The sequence below is a fragment of the Lepidochelys kempii genome, chromosome 12, assembly GCF_965140285.1.
Source record: "Lepidochelys kempii isolate rLepKem1 chromosome 12, rLepKem1.hap1, whole genome shotgun sequence".
In the NCBI taxonomy this organism is placed as follows: domain Eukaryota; kingdom Metazoa; phylum Chordata; order Testudines; family Cheloniidae; genus Lepidochelys; species Lepidochelys kempii.
The window spans coordinates 14,413,378-14,429,274 of record NC_136391.1 but is presented as its reverse complement, the minus strand read 5'-3'; the positions used below and the strand labels follow the sequence as shown (position 1 = coordinate 14,429,274).

The following is a 15,897-nucleotide window of genomic DNA, read 5'->3' as shown; positions in this document are numbered from 1 at the left end:
CCCTGGACTCCACAATCACCAGGGCATATTTCCCACAAAAACATGAGTTTGCCTCTCCAACCTCATCTCTGGTGGGCCCTGAAACTATAGCAGTGGCCTACTTTCAGCTTCTGAACCATGTGGCAGCCTATACAGTCGTAACACCTCATGTCAGACTGCATTCCTGATGCCTTCGGGCCTGGCTCAGAACTGTCTACTGTCCCAGTATGCACAACATATGTTCAAGTGTGTCTCTGTTACTCAGAAAGTTCTCGACTCTCTCAGTTGTTGGAAGGATCCCCAAAAGGTTTGCGTGAGAGTTCCATTCTTGCATCCATACCATTACAAAGATCATCACCACAGATTCCTCTGTAGTAGGCTGGGGGGGCCACCGTGAGGACCTCATGGTGCAAGGTAGATGGATTCCTTAGAAGTCTGCTCTTCACATCAGTCGGCTTAGCTCAGAGCAGTTCAGTACAGAAGCAGCCACATCCTACCTGAGATCAAGGGCCACTTGATCAGAGTCATGACAGACAACAGTTATCATGTACTATATAAATTGTCCAGAAGGAGCAAGTCCTTGTGCACAGAGGCAATAATTCTCTAACTTGTGCATAACCACTAATTCAAAATCACAGCAGTACATCTACTATGTCTGCAGAACACCATCATAGACACACTGAACAGGCATTTTTTCCAGGACCATGAATGGGAGGTTGAGCAATCCTTTTCTATGTAAGATTTTTCTTTCCTGGGACTTTCTGGAAATAGACCTCTTTGCAACACCCTCCAACACAAAATGTCTGCGATCCTACTCAGGAGCAGGACGCAGCTGCAACTCCTTACGAAATGCATTCCTCATGCCTTTGCTTCAGATTCTGATATATGCCTGTCCCCCAACACTTACTTCTTAAGGCCCCTGAACAAACAGTAATCATTTTCATAGCACCAGCTTGGCCAAGGCAGTGATATGATTCTTGTACCTGATTCGCCTAACTCTTTAGCCACATTTTTGCCCTCCTCTGACAAAAACTGACCCAAGAATCGAGCACATTGACTCACCTCTTCATAAAGAAAAGGAGTACTTGTGGCACCTTAGAGACTAACCAATTTATTTGAGCATAAGCTTTCGTGAGCTACAGTGACATGAGAAAAAAGGTGAAATGAAAAAAGATGAAGTGAAAGCTACACTTAAGTGAGCTGTAGCTCACGAAAGCTTACGCTCAAATAAATTGGTTAGTCTCTAAGGTGCCACAAGTACGCCTTTTCTTTTTGCAAATACAGACTAACACGGCTGTTACTCTGAAAACTGTCACCTCTTCATACTACATCTCAGGTCCTGGCTCCTCAATGACTCTTGGGTGTAGAATGGACTGTTCTTTCAAAGAACAGAATGTGCTGTTTAATAGTAGGAAACCTTTCATGAGAAAGACCTACGTGCAAAAGTGGAAGCAGTTCCACTTCTGATGCACCCAGTGGGCATTTTCTTCCTCCTAGCACCTCACTCATATACTCGAATTCAAAAATCCTGAGCTTGTCACTGAGCTCCATCAAAGTCCACCTGGCTGCTCTTACAGCTTTTCACTTACCTGTTGAGGGGTTTTCAGTATTTTCACACTCTATGACTTCAAGGTTCATTTCACCTTTTTTCTCATGTCAGATAGCTTACTCTGCCTTGGAACCTCAGTCTAGTTCTCAGCGTATTGAAGAAACCATCCGTCAAGCACACAGGGAGCTGTTCTCGCCTCCATTTATCCTTCAAAACATTGCAGTAGCTACTAAAGGGAATTTCCTCCCAAAAGACACCACAGATAGGAAAGAGGACTCCTTACAAAGGAGAAACTTTGAGGCAGCCTTTGGAGTCCTGAAGTGGCAGCAGCTATATTTACAGGCAATCCTGACTTGGATTGAATCCTGATAGGCCACCAATTTGATCTGCCTAATGTACCCTCTCTATACACATGCAGTTCATACATCATTTGAAAGCCTATTATGTCTCCTTTAAGATGAGCTATGATGTGGAGCTATCTAGTGGTGCCGTTACCATAGAAACAGGGATAAACAACGACACCAACAACACATTGAGATGACCACTTAGAAGTATTTGCATTTGTTTCTGTTAGTTTAATCACTCTGTGTATTATTTCAAGACACACAAAATTGTATTTCTTTGTGACCTCAAAGCATCACAACAACAATCTAAAGGGAAAAACAAATTCTAATAGTATATTTGCTGCACAGGTATCGTTGAAATGTAATAGGGTTGGTGACATTTTTAGTCAACCTCATTATCCATCATCTTGTTCATCATTATGATCTCTGTCGAGAGTGCAAGGGTTACCAGAGTCTTCATTACCTTGACTTGTACACAGTTCTGTGCCAAGAAGATTGTTCTGCCTACAGACACAGTTGATTATCTCAAAAATGTTTTCAAGGCGTGTTGCTTGTGGAAGTGTTCTAGGTTTTTCAAATGCTGCACAGTGTGTAAGAGACTCTGATTTTCAAGGGAGAAGAAGTAACTGTTCTCTCCCATACTTCAGTGATATTTCTTGTGATGTTTGGGTAGCTGTAGACTCTTCTTGAAATACCACTCTAGCCACTGAATGGAAGATATTCTTTCCATCAGTGGTCTCTAAATTTATTTCTATATGATCATCATCTTCATGGATGAGGTTTCCACCGGCATGAAGTGGTACAATTCCATTTGGAATGAACACGCCTTCCTAGAATCTTTCTACTTCAATTTTTGTAGTACTAGTGGTGAACTGCCATAGCTTCTTATAATTGATGCAGTGTCCATGAAGCTGTAGTATAACAATTAAATTGCAAGATCCAAAATCTCAGTGTAGCTGTACTGTAAGGCTTACCTGCAATGGTGTGGTAATTTTGAACTTGTTAAATACCATGCACTCTGGAACTTAGAGGCACCTTCTTTGAATGTCTTCTGAAGGATGATACTCCATTGCTGACTGAATTATATGCCTCTTTATGCATCAGTCAGGAAAAACTCCTGCCAGTTGGAGCACAAAAGTAGCTAATCTCTATAAACTGTAGTCACTTTGCTTTGGATAATATTTTGTTTGGTTAAGATGAAGAGAAGAGGTTTAAAAGTCCATAAGTTACTTTGAATGAGACTTATAGTCCTAAATTGCTTATGCATTTTTGAAAATCCTACCCAAGGAATTTAGGAAGTCACCTAAGTTCTTTGTAGCCTGTGAGAATCAGTGTAAGAAGAATGCCATTTCCTCTCTAAACCAATAAAAATGGAGCTGAGTATGCTCTGAGACCATGCTCTAGGTAGCGTCAGGAGCAGTTGATCTTAAAACTGACTGTGTTAGTGCTACTGTGGTATCATGTCAGTTGTAGCAGGTAATAGCAGTCGTAATAGTAGTTAGCTACCTGGAGTTCTGTTTTATGCAGCGGTAGTGATAGTGTGGCTGATGTGATTAGGCCCTATGATGTTGTCCCCTGAATAGGTAGGTGGACACAGTTGGCAATGGGCTTTGTTGCAAGGATAGGTTCCTGGGTTACAGGAAACCTACTGATTGCTATACTTACCTACATTCCTCCAGCTTTCATCCAGACCACACCACACGATCCATTGTCTACAGCCAAATAAATTTGTTAGTCTCTAAGGTGCCACAAGTATTCCTTTTCTTTTTATATTGCAAGTGTTCTAGGATTTGAAATATGTCTGACTGAACAGTTGACCTTTTATCTAGCTCTCTTAACTTCTTTAAATCCCTCTCTAGTTTCTTTTTTCATATTGATAAGCTGACATTTTTTCTATGACTGCCTACATTTTCTCCTGAAATGCCCTCCTTTCAGAGATAGCTGACTACTGTGTTTTATTAATTATGATGTAGCATTTGGATATCTGTAAATTTATGGTTTCTCTGTGCATGAAAAAACCCATTTTGACAACGACTACCTAATACAGACGGACAGAGCTCCATTCCGATAGGCTTGAGCATAATTATTTTCACTTATATGCTCTCCCTGTATACTAAAGTCTGTGATGATTATATTCATTTTTTATTTTATGCGTTCATGCTGATGATGGTTTCTGTTCGATAACGATCCAAAGCAGTGCAGACTGACACATGTTCATTTTCATCATCCGAGTCACACATCACCAGCAGAAAGTTGATTTTCTTTTTTGGTGGTTTGGGTTCTGTAGTTTCCACATCGGAATGTTGCTCTTTTAAGACTTCTGAAAGCATACTCCACACCCCGTCCCTCTCGGATTTAGGAAGGCCCTTCAGATTCTTAAATCTTGGGTCGAGTGCTGTAGCTATCTTTAGAAATCCCACATCAGTACCTTCTTTGCGTTTTGTCAAATCTGCATTGAAAGTGTTCTGAAAACAAACAACATGCTGGGTCATAATCCAAGATTGGTATAACATGAAATATATGTTAGAATGCAGTTAAAACACAGAGCAGGAGACATACAATTCTCCCCCAACGAGTTCAGTCACAAATTTAATTAACACATTATTTTTTTAATGGATGTCATCAGCATGGACGCATGTCCTCTGGAATGGTGGCCAAAGGATGAAGGGGCATGCAAATCTTTAGAATATCTGGAATGTAAATACCTTGCAATGCTGGCTACAAAAGTGCCATGTGAACTCCTGTTCTCACTTTCAGGTGACATTGTAAATAAGAAGCGGGCAGCATTATCTCTCCTAAATGTAGACAAACTTGTTTCTGTTAGCGGTTGACTGCACAAGAAGTAGGCCTGAGTGGGCTTGTAGGCGCTAAAGTTTTACATTATGTTTTTGAGTGCAATTATGTAACAAAAAAAAATCTGCATTTGTAAATTCCGCTTTCACAATAGGGGGATTGCACTATAGTACTTGTATGAGGTGAATTTAAAAGTACTATTTCTTTTGTCATTTTTACAGTGCAACTATTTGTAATAAAAGTAATATAAAGTAAGCATTGTACACTTGTATTCTGTGTTGTAATTGAAATCAATATATTTGAAAATGTAGAAAAACATCCAAATTATTTAATAAATTTCAATTGGTATTCTATTATTTAACAGTGTGATTAAAACTGCAATTAATTGTGATTAATTTTTTTGAGTTAATCGCGTGAGTTAACTTATAGCAACTTATAGCCCTTATAGCAACTTAGTTGATCAAATTGATAATTTTTAGAAAATACAATTTGCCTAATGTTTACTATATCTTTCTCTTCTTGGCATTATTTCATTTTTTTTCTTTTCTGTGTTGTTGTAGACCATGATGTCTTTTCTTGCTTTGTGTTTACTGTTGTTGCCTATCTTCACTTGTCTAGGGGCTCACCTAAGTGAAAAGCCAACTCCCAAATCCTCTACTTGTTGAGAAGTAAAAGGTGTCTGGGATTCCCAAGGGGATGTTATCTCTAAATCCTCCTCAGGGGAATTTTCTTATTTGTATTAGCCTCTGGGTGGTATGTGTCTCTTGTAGGCATTCACTTAAGGAAGGAAAAAGAGCAATCTCTTTGTATACATACCTCCTCCCCCCCCCACACACACACATTCCACTTCTGGTTTCAGTTTAAGGTTGTGATCCTTATCTTCAAGGCCATTGTTAGATTAGGACCCTGCTCTGTCACTACATCTCCATCTGCTATCTTTTAGGATGTTTGTGTTTTTCTGGAGCAAGGCAGCTCACAAAACCCAGGGAAAAAGTGTCAGAGCTAGAGATAAAGTATTTTTATTTGAGGTCTTCATACTATGGAACAGACTCTCAGGGGAACGCTTATTAATTTGCAAAAAGAAAAGGAGTACTTGTGGCACCTTAGAGACTAACCAATTTATTTGAGCATGAGCTTTCGTAAGCTACAGCTGAGCTCACGAAAGCTTATGCTCAAATAAATTGGTTAGTCTCTAAGGTGCCACAAGTACTCCTTTTCTTTTTGCAAATACAGACGAACACAGCTGTTACTCTGAAACCTCTTATTAATTTGGAGTTCAGCCTCCTCATTGGGCACACCATCTTCCTCTTGAGAGAGCATTCCTGCCATAATTAGATATTTAAACCAATCCTCTTCCCCCCCTCCATCCCATTTAAAAATTGCCCTCCCTTCCTACAATATAAATTCAATGCAAGTAAAACGTTCTGTTCTTCTCACTTTACTAGTTATGAAAGACTCCAAGGATTCCACAGGAGACCTCAATATACTTTACTTTATATATGCTTAGTTATTATGGTGGTGGGCTCTATACAAAACCCTTAAAATAGATAAGAGCCTCTTGGCTACTGCAAAAGTGTGTCAGGGACTATTGTACACCTTATTTCTGCTTAATGAATTGCCCCAACACCTGCTTCCACTGTGGCTCATAGCTTTAATGTTTCAGATAACAGACTAGACTGGTCAGTTTTCACTCTGATGCAGTAGTGTAAGTTCTGCAGAAGCTTTTGGCACTTGCCATATTTGGTGTAGAGCCTTGTTGATTGCTAGCTAATTAGAGAAACACCTTACTGTAAATGAGTGCTTCATTCAGAGTAAATCCGTGTGATTCAGTTGCTTTGCTATAAAGCTCAGTCCAGTATGTATGGAGTTGCAGAGCTGTCTTATTTCTATACTTCTGCTGATTCATTGCCCAAAATAAGAGATTTTCGTAGGCAGATCAGTGTTTTCAAATCAGTTAGTTGTCAGACTTTGTGTTAATTGTTATACTGATTGCTGTTGCCTTTGTTATCCAGTCTCCTGTTAGTCATCAGCTCATCAAAATAATTAAGAGACTGTAAAGGTGGTTTTATCATTAAGCTTAAAATGGTTAAATGTGTAAAATCTGCAAGTATTTGAGAGTTATAACACCAAAGTGAGAGAAATTGTTAAGAGTGGGATAGTCTAGTAATGAGATTTTTTTTAAAAAGTAAAAAAACATTAAGCTTAAATGTGTATGATATCTCAAAGTTGATGTTGGTTATACTAGAATAACCTTGATCGAGACCCGTAGAGGAGATGATGGAATGGACAGTATACTTGTGTAAAACAAATAATAATAATAATTAATAAAAATCATACAGTATCAGCAGTATGACTGGCATGATCTGATAGGTCTCTTCCCTTTCTTAATTTCTGAGAGTCTTCATAATACCGGTTTATACAAAAAGGACCTTTTATTTAATAGAGGACTCACTTTAGCATATTGTGTAAATCTTCACTTTATAGGTTATTGGTTTAGATAGATTAATAGCACACAGTGGTCTTCCGTATTTATCCTTATGAAATTACTGTTGGGAGAAATTACAGTGAATTCATGAAACAAAATAGCTCTCACTTGAATTTTGTTCGTAAATATCCAGAAAACATTACTCCAGTTTCATTTCTTAGCTGTAAATACAGACAAAGCCACTTAACTACTTTTATATTTTATTATGTATAACTTAAAGAAACATTAACAAGATTTGTAGGTCCAAAATTTGGCTTAGAATCTCCCCACCCTGTTGTTGTTTATACAGTTACTTTTTTTCTTTAAATTTGTACACTTATCAAAATTACAGCTCACTAAATTTTCTATAATAATATGTAGTGTAGCTGAATGACTATTTTTAAAAAATCAATATAAGCAGTTCTTGCGAGAGAGAATTTTCAGTAAAAATATTATGTTGATATTACTGTATTGTAGAAGAGAAGATCAAATCGTCAAGTTAAAAGAAAAAAGTATGCTGAAGAAGGAGAAGGAAAACAGTCAGAGGAAGAGGCTAAAGTTTCTGTGAAAATCAAAAAGAGTTCTGCTCCTTTGCCTGCTGAGCAACCCTTACAATTATTTGTGGTACGTAAAAATCCAGAACTGTGAGTAGTGTGAATCTTCCAACTAACTTCACTATATCATGGGTAAAGCCCATTTTGTTAGCCATGTTTGGCTGACTTAGGTCAGTTACCCAGTAATTATGATGCACAGTAGCAATTGCCCAGGTTCCATACAGTTATCCTCCCCTTTCCAATTTTCAGGTCATCTTGTGTGACATAAATACTACTTTTTTGGAAAGCTGTAGCAAAAACAGTTCATCCATTATTGAGAACAGGGTTAGAAAAAATTACATTGTTTTGCCAAATGTTACAAAATTATTGCAGCTGCTTCATTGAGAAGTTATGGCACCTCATGCTTTTGAGCAGGGACTTGAAATATGGTAGGTGGTATATCCTAGGGTCAGAGAAATGCCTTTACCTATTCTTTTGAAAACCCACCCCAATTTAGCCACATTATAAGCCTCTAAAAATTACCATTTCCACATGCTCCAAAGAGGTTTGTTAGAAAATGGCAGCAAAATTCTCAGGACATTGCATCTCCGCTAAGCATGCTCCACATCTACAGAACTGTCATGTTCCTGCCCAGAGCTGAACTGGACTTTTCCTGCAGTTGCTCCTTCTGGCTGTTGATGACTGCTGTGACTGTGGGCACCAGAGCTGAGAATAAGGAGACTTTCTCTCTTGTTCTCAATACTCCCCCTGTTGGAAACTAGGTAGCAAGGAGGAGACAGAAGCCAACTTTTTTGAATTCAGGGGGTTCAGTAATAGAGTCAAGGGGGAAGAGCAGTCTATTGGTGGACAGGTACAGAGGATAAGAGAAGGGAAATAGCAACATATTTGAGGGATGGACAGGAGTATGAAGACTGGTACAGTCTGGGCCAGGGTTTCTGATCCTGTGGAGTCATGACCCAAAATTAGGTTGCATGTGTGTCAGAGGGTTGCTTAGGAGGCCTGGGGAATTGATAGCTCGGGGCAGGTCCTGTCTTTGGGGAGGGAGTTGCAGAGCCTACCCCTCATTCATTCTGCAGTGGCAGCTGCTGACATGTGGGGCTGGCTGGGCTCTGCTCCCCACTTGGGGCATTTTGCAATATTGTGCATGGGGTTGCAGTGCTACTCAGGTTTGGCTCAGTTGTCCTGCTGGCATGATGTAGGGTGAGGGGGCAAATTTGAGTAAGTTGTGCTGAGTCAGAGGGGCTGGTCCAAACCTGAGGGGTGCTGCAACCCCAGAGGTCACAGTGCCTGGAACAAGGAGGTTAGCCCAGCTAGTTCCGATGGACAGGAGCCACAGGAGCTGCCACTACGGTGTGTAAGTTGTAGTTATTTAGTACTTGTTTTGTTGATGTGGATATTGTATATTGTGGATAAGAAATATTTAGTAAACCACATGTGTTTTGCACTAAAGCTATTTAATGCATTGTGACAGGCCATCGAGGTTTACAAATGAATCCTGAGCCCCAAAAGATTGAGAACCTGTGGCCTAGGCAGGGACAGGAGCAGAGTGGGACTGTTATGTGCAAAGAGTAATAGAAGAGGGACTGACAAGAACTGAAGGGGATATGCTGTTGAGGGACATTCCAGGAGACAGGCAGAAGGAGACAGACAGGTAGGCTAAGAGGATCTGTAACCACTAGATACATTATTCCAGATTTTAGGAGGGAACGGAGTCCCAATGTGCCTTTGCTGTCAGCAGATATCCATGAAACTCACTGACCAAGTGTGTGTTTAACTTTGAGTAATTTTATATCCTCTGCACCTCACTGTTCACCTCTTTTTCTAGATCATTTCTGAAGATGTTGAACAGCACAGATCCCAATGTCGATTCTTGGGAGACCACGCTATTTGCCTTTCTCCCTTATGAATACTAACCATTTATTCCTACCCTTCATTTCCTGCCAGTTCCAGTTCTGCTGATGGCCCACGTTGGGGTCAGTCTGATACCACGTTATGGAATTTTTGTTTTTTGTATTTGCTATAAAAAACCCTGCACAACTTTGACAAGGGGTTGTGTGGGAAAAAAATATGATGTGATCATGTAATTAAAAATTGTCTTAAGATGCATTTGCACAAGGGGGCGGAATTATGGCTGCACAGGCAACCTTTGTTCTGATCTTACTGAACTTCTGAATGGTGGACTTTGAAACCTTAACTTTCTTTTAACATAGGTTTTTTGTTTAGATGTATTTTTGTTTTATATGTAATAACTTAGGGCTTGAGATATGGAATATTTTTTGACAAATTGTGGAAATTGCGAGACATTTTTCCTTTGCATTTTTTTCTTTTTCTTTTATAAACTGCACACACCCACACACTTATGCCTGTCTCTTATCTTTTTTCTCTTTTTTACCTTTTTTGCCTTCTTTCTCCCTTTTCTTTCCCTTGCCATGTTTGATACCTTTATTTTTTTTAAATTCTTCCGTTTCTGCTTCTTTATGCTTTTGTTGTTGTTGTTGTTGTTCCTTTTGTCCCTGGTTTTCTATTTCACCGTCTTGGCAGAGTTGGCAGAACTGCAGCACTTTACACACAGACTGAATGGAGAGGAAAACTGACTAGCATCCTAATCGGTTTTCCCTTTGGCTTCTTACTGTCCATGTAAAATGACAGGTTTCAGAGGAACAGCCGTGTTAGTCTGTATTCGCAAAAAGAAAAGGAGTACTTGTGGCACCTTAGAGACTAACCAATTTATTTGAGCATGAGCTTTCGTGAGCTACAGCTCACTTCATCAGATGTTTACCGTGGAAACTGCAGCAGACTTTATATACACACAGAAATCATGAAACAATACCTCCTCCCACCCCACTGTCCTGCTGGTAATAGCTTATCTAAAGTGATCAACAGGTGGGCCATTTCCAGCACAAATCCAGGTTTTCTCACCCTCCACCTGGATTTGTGCTGGAAATGGCCCACCTGTTGATCACTTTAGATAAGCTATTACCAGCAGGACAGTGGGGTGGGAGGAGGTATTGTTTCATGATTTCTGTGTGTATATAAAGTCTGCTGCAGTTTCCACGGTAAACATCTGATGAAGTGAGCTGTAGCTCACGAAAGCTCATGCTCAAATAAATTGGTTAGTCTCTAAGGTGCCACAAGTACTCCTTTTCTTTTTGTCCATGTAAAGACTCTTTTCAGCTACCAAGAGCAGGCTGCTAACGAAAATGGTGTGTGTGTTCACCACAACAGATTAACTTTCCATTTCACTATATAAAAATTTTGCTGTAGAAGCAACCTGAGAAGCTTAAGGTACCTTTCCTCTTCAGGTGCTGTGGAGTAAGCTGCAAAGGTAACCGCTTGCTCCAAATACAAAGTGATGGAGTGCTGCTACTTCTGTTTCTTGCAGGTTTGGCAGCCCTGGCTTACTGAGGGCTTGATCTAATGCCCACTGAAGCCAATGGAAATATCCCCATTGACTTCAGTTGGCTTTCTATCAGGGCTTCAGTGTTCTTCTTCGAGAGCTGTCCCTGTGGGTGTTCCATTCTAGGTGCTGGTGCGTCCCTGCGCCTTTGCTCGGAGATTTTTACAGCAGTACTCTTACCAGTCGCGCATGGGCAGAGCTTCCTCTTTCCCCCTCCCCCCTCGCTCTGAGTGTACCTTAATAGTACGCGTGCAGAATACCCCTCAGTTCCTTCTCTACTGTCCCCAGCCTGAGACAAAGCTCAGCAGGTGCCACAAGTACTCCTTTTCTTTTTGCGGATACAGACTAACACAGCTGCTACTCTGAAACCTGTCATTTTTCTCCCTTGTTACTCTTACCTTTTAGATAGTTCGTTTGTTACCAGTAGTGTTTGTTATTAGTGTTACCAGTAGTGTGTTAGTTTCTTTTAAAAAAAAAAAAAAATCTCTTAGTTCCTGTCAGTGCAGCCGCTCCTGACATGCCTGGCTCCCCAGGCTTTAAGCACTGCTCTAATTGTAAGGATACCATCCCTCTGTCTGATGGCCATTCAAAATGCATAAAATGTTTGGGGGAGTCCCACATCCCCCCCAAAATGTGCCCACTGAAGCAAACTCGAGTCTAGGGCACGAAAGGACAGGGAGTTGAGGCTAAAGCTGCTCTTGCTGCAAAAATCCTTAGGGTCAGCTTCAGAGCCAGGTGCTAATTTCGGCTCTGCTCCTGACCACAGCCCCCACGCCGCTAAGAAGATGAAGAAAAATTTAAAAAAAAATCACCTTCTGTCAGCCACAAAGCGAGCTTCGCAGGAGAAGGCTTCTCCTGGCAGGTCTACCACCTCCCTCCCAGCGCTCCCCTGGCTGAGCAGTTTTGACGCACTGGGCTCCTCCAGTGCTGCACGAAACCCGCCTGGGGCTGCGGCAGTAGCGTGGAGCTCCGGTGCCGAGGCTTCAGGCTTCCAGTTGCCTGCCTCTCAGTTAGCACCTTTCGGCACCACGGTGGAAGCAGTGCTGACACATGTGGACGTGCCTGACGCCCCGCAGGCTATCACCGCTCTCCCGGCACCCGCTGAGCTGGCCGGCAGCCAAACGACTTTGAAGACACGGGTGCAGAGGAACTTTTTGTCGCAGCAGATTCCTCTCGCACAGCCCTCACCACACAGAGGAGCTTCAGCACTACAATTTACACAGTCAAGTGACGTGCTTGTGTCACCCGTTCTGCAGTCACCCTTACTGAATGCCTGCTTCTCACCAAATGCTCAGCCAGGCTCCGAACAGCCTTCCTCCAGTGAGGAGGAAGCTGGTCTCCAGGAGGATTTTTCACCATATGAAGTGTCTCATCCTCAGACCACAATTAATAGAGGTCATAGAAACATCACCTCGTCATACTCTCAGGATCCTGCCCTGTGGTGTGTAAACCCGTGGATGGCACCACCTGTGCCCTTCCCACCACAGTGGCAATATTGGGCCCCGTGGGTATCCTATCCTCGAGACCACACTCGCTATGCCACCTCAACCAGGCCCGACACCGGCCCAGCACCACAAGCTCACGAACCTGCCACCGATGCCAGTCACCAGACAGCACCATCACAAGTGCAGAATCAGGCACAACCTGTCTCTAACCCAGTAGACTCAGTTGTTACGCCTGACGAAGCCCTGCTTCCCCCTCCCCGGTCATCTTCAGATGACTTTTCAAAATTTCAAGATCTTTTCAAAAGAATGGCCAGTGAATTAAGAATTAATCCTGAGGAGGTTCCTGAACAGCAGCATGAGTTAACGGACATTCTGCAGCCGCCTTCTTCTTCCAGGATTGCATTGCTGATCAATCCAGCTCTTCTGGAACCTGCGAAAGCCATCTGGCAGACTCCTGCTGCAAGCTTATCTACCTGCAAACGAGCGGACCGCAAGTACTTCATCGCTTCCAAGGGCTCTGAATTTCTTTTCACTCATCCAGCACCTAATTCGCTGGGAGTTGATGCAGTGAACCAAAAGAACAAGCACCAGTATCCCCGCTCCGCCCCAGTTGATAAAGACAGTAAGCTTTTAGATCTGCTTGGACGTATGTATGTATAGATAATGACAGACAACATCGCCTGCATGTTCTATCTAAACAGGCAGGGAAGAGCTTGCTCTCATTCGCTTTGCACAGAAGCTATGAAACTCTGGAACTGGTGCCTTGCGAACAATATCCGGATATCAGCCCCCTACCTTCCCAGGGCTATGAATACCACAGCAGATGAATTAAGCAGATGTTTTCCTTGAGACCACGAATGGGAGATAAACGAAATGATCATCACCAACGTATTCCGCATTTGGGGCTACCCAACCATAGACCTCTTTGCAACTGCGAAAAACACGAAATGCCCCGAATTTTGCTCCAGAGCAGGACTGGGCAAACACTCCCTGGGAGATGCATTTATGATTCTGTGGCACTGGAACTTACTCTACGCTTTTCCCCCGATCCCGATTCTCCACAGAGTTCTGACAAAAATACGAACAGATCGTGCCAAAGTGATCCTGATTGCCCCAGCATGGCCCAGACAGCCGTGGTTCCCATTACTCACCAGGATGTCAACTCGACCACCAATCTCGTTGCCTCTCATTCCAAACCTCCTGTCGCAGCAACACAGCCGATTTCTCCACCCCAACCTGTCCATGCTTCACCTCAAAGCTTGGTTCCAACATCGTTCTCCCAAAACTAACTAGCATGCTCTGACGAAGTCCAAAGAGTGCTCCTACATAGCAGAACACAATCTACTTGCACCACCTATCTCCAGAAGTGGAAGCGATTTACACAATGGTGCTCAACTAAATAACTGCTTCCTATGTCTGCACCTTTTCCTCTTATACTCGGCTACTGTTGGACCTCAAACAATCTGGCTTTTCTTTCAGCTCCATCAAAGTCCACCTAGCTGCTATTACAACCTTCCACAATAAAATTGACAGTACCTCTGTGTTTGCTCATCCGATCACTAAACGTTTTCTCAAAGGACTTCAATCCCTATACCCATATACCCAGACATTAGACCTCTTACCCCCCATGGGACCTTCACTTAGTGTTATCTTGCTTAACTCAACAACCATTCGAACCCCTAGCCACTTGCTCCTTCTTACACCTTTCTGTGAAGACAGCATTCTTGGTGACAATCACTTCTGCTAGACGGGCAGGAGAAATAGCAGCTCTCATGGCAGACCCACCGTATACCCTATTTTTTAAGGACTGTCAAGCACTTCAGACCAGTATAACTATGAAGGAAAATTCCATGGTTTGAGGGGCAGGAAGGACATTTTTGTGGAAAGCGTTTTTTTTTAAAAAAGGGAGCTGTTCAAAAGATGAAGGAGTTTTTGAAGTATTCGAAGTAGTGCTGGCAGAAAAGAATTTGTGGGTGGGACTGCAGGTGCAGCTGTGGAGGTGCAGGGTGATAGCAATTTGCAGCATAATCCTGCAGTTTATTTACATAGGTTTAATTCTTGTTAATGTATGGTGATATTGAACTATCAGAGTAAATTCAGAGTTCTTTGATGGTGTGAATGCTGCCTGTTAATGGGCTGTTTAGCTTCTAAAGATTTTTGTCTTTTGAAATTTAAAAATAAAAAGTATATCAAATGAGAGGTTATACATGTTCACTAAAGATACAGGTATGTAGCAGGTATTACCAATGTATGTATTTTTGGTTATGGGATATTCTCTGTATTATATTTGTAATTAATGTTTATCTTCTCATAAATTGAGAGAGGGTTTTTTTGTTTTGCTTGTTTCTTTTTTGTAAAGATTGATGTCTGGGGAGCCTCAGTTGGCAAATTGTGGATAGAGAGCTTGACACCTTAAGACAAGATGTTTGTTAATGAAAAATAATATGTTGCTTGCTGCTTATTCTGTGTCAGAACACATCCTCTGTGTGATATATTGAGATCCTAGAAATCTGTTTGCCATGGAAAAATACGGAATTTGCATTTGTACAGTACATTTTAGTTTTTACATTTTGTGAAAAAATAAAAACACATTCAGATAAAACAGGGTTCTACTGTGCCTCCGTTATCCGGCTGTCCATATTAACAGAACCAGGGCTGTCAACCTGAGCCCGGGGCTGCAGGCTTGGGCTTGAGCTCTGGGCAGCATCCAAGCCCTGCTGCCCAGGCTGACAGCCCAAGCCATATTAGCTGAAAATGCAGAATGGAGACATAGAAGTATTTGGTATGTATATATAAGAAATAGAAATCACAATTCTGTTAATTTTATTTTATTATAATAACGGCACTGGTAGGCTTCAGACTTGCTTTAAAATGTAAATATATCAGTAACACATTATGTTCAACTGATACCTATATAAATTGTGGCTAGGGAAATTCAAGTTCAGCGTTTCATTTTAGTCCGGGAAAAACATGGATTTTTATGGGGGGTTTTTTGGCAAATTTTGGGGTTTTTTTATCATAGAAAACTAGGATCACAGTTTGATGTCGAACTAATCAATTATTTTGATGACTCAAAGAGACGGGTATGATTTTAGAAAGTAAACAGTAGAAGAGAGGCCATGCCCTGTTTTCATTCTGAAATTCTAAAAAAGCTAAGGAAGAAAAGACAAACATTCTAGAGATAATTCTGCATTCTGTACTACCATGATTTTTAACTTTCCATGAGACATCAACATATGCTTATGTAGTCTCTTATACTCAAACAACCAGTGTTGCTTCCAGATGACCTTGCTACGAGGATAAGAAGTAACCCAACAAATACCTATTGAGATGTTTTTGAAAAACTTGCTTTATAAGATATCCATATCTTAC

General features: G+C 41.4%; 1 protein-coding gene across 15 annotated transcripts in view; it reads left to right on the top strand.

Annotated features, from left to right (window-relative positions):
- CHD9 (chromodomain helicase DNA binding protein 9) overlaps window positions 1-15,897 on the top strand; it is a 188,792-nt gene that overhangs the window by 82,017 nt on the left and 90,878 nt on the right. For all 15 annotated transcript variants that reach the window (XR_012154463.2, XM_073307627.2, XM_073307626.2 and 12 more), the window contains one exon: window positions 7,607-7,753. Coding sequence is in view for 14 of the 15 variants with exons in the window: in XM_073307627.2 (XP_073163728.1) it covers window positions 7,607-7,753 (147 nt within the window). In the remaining variant the exon portion in view is untranslated. The remainder of the gene's footprint in view (window positions 1-7,606; window positions 7,754-15,897) is intronic.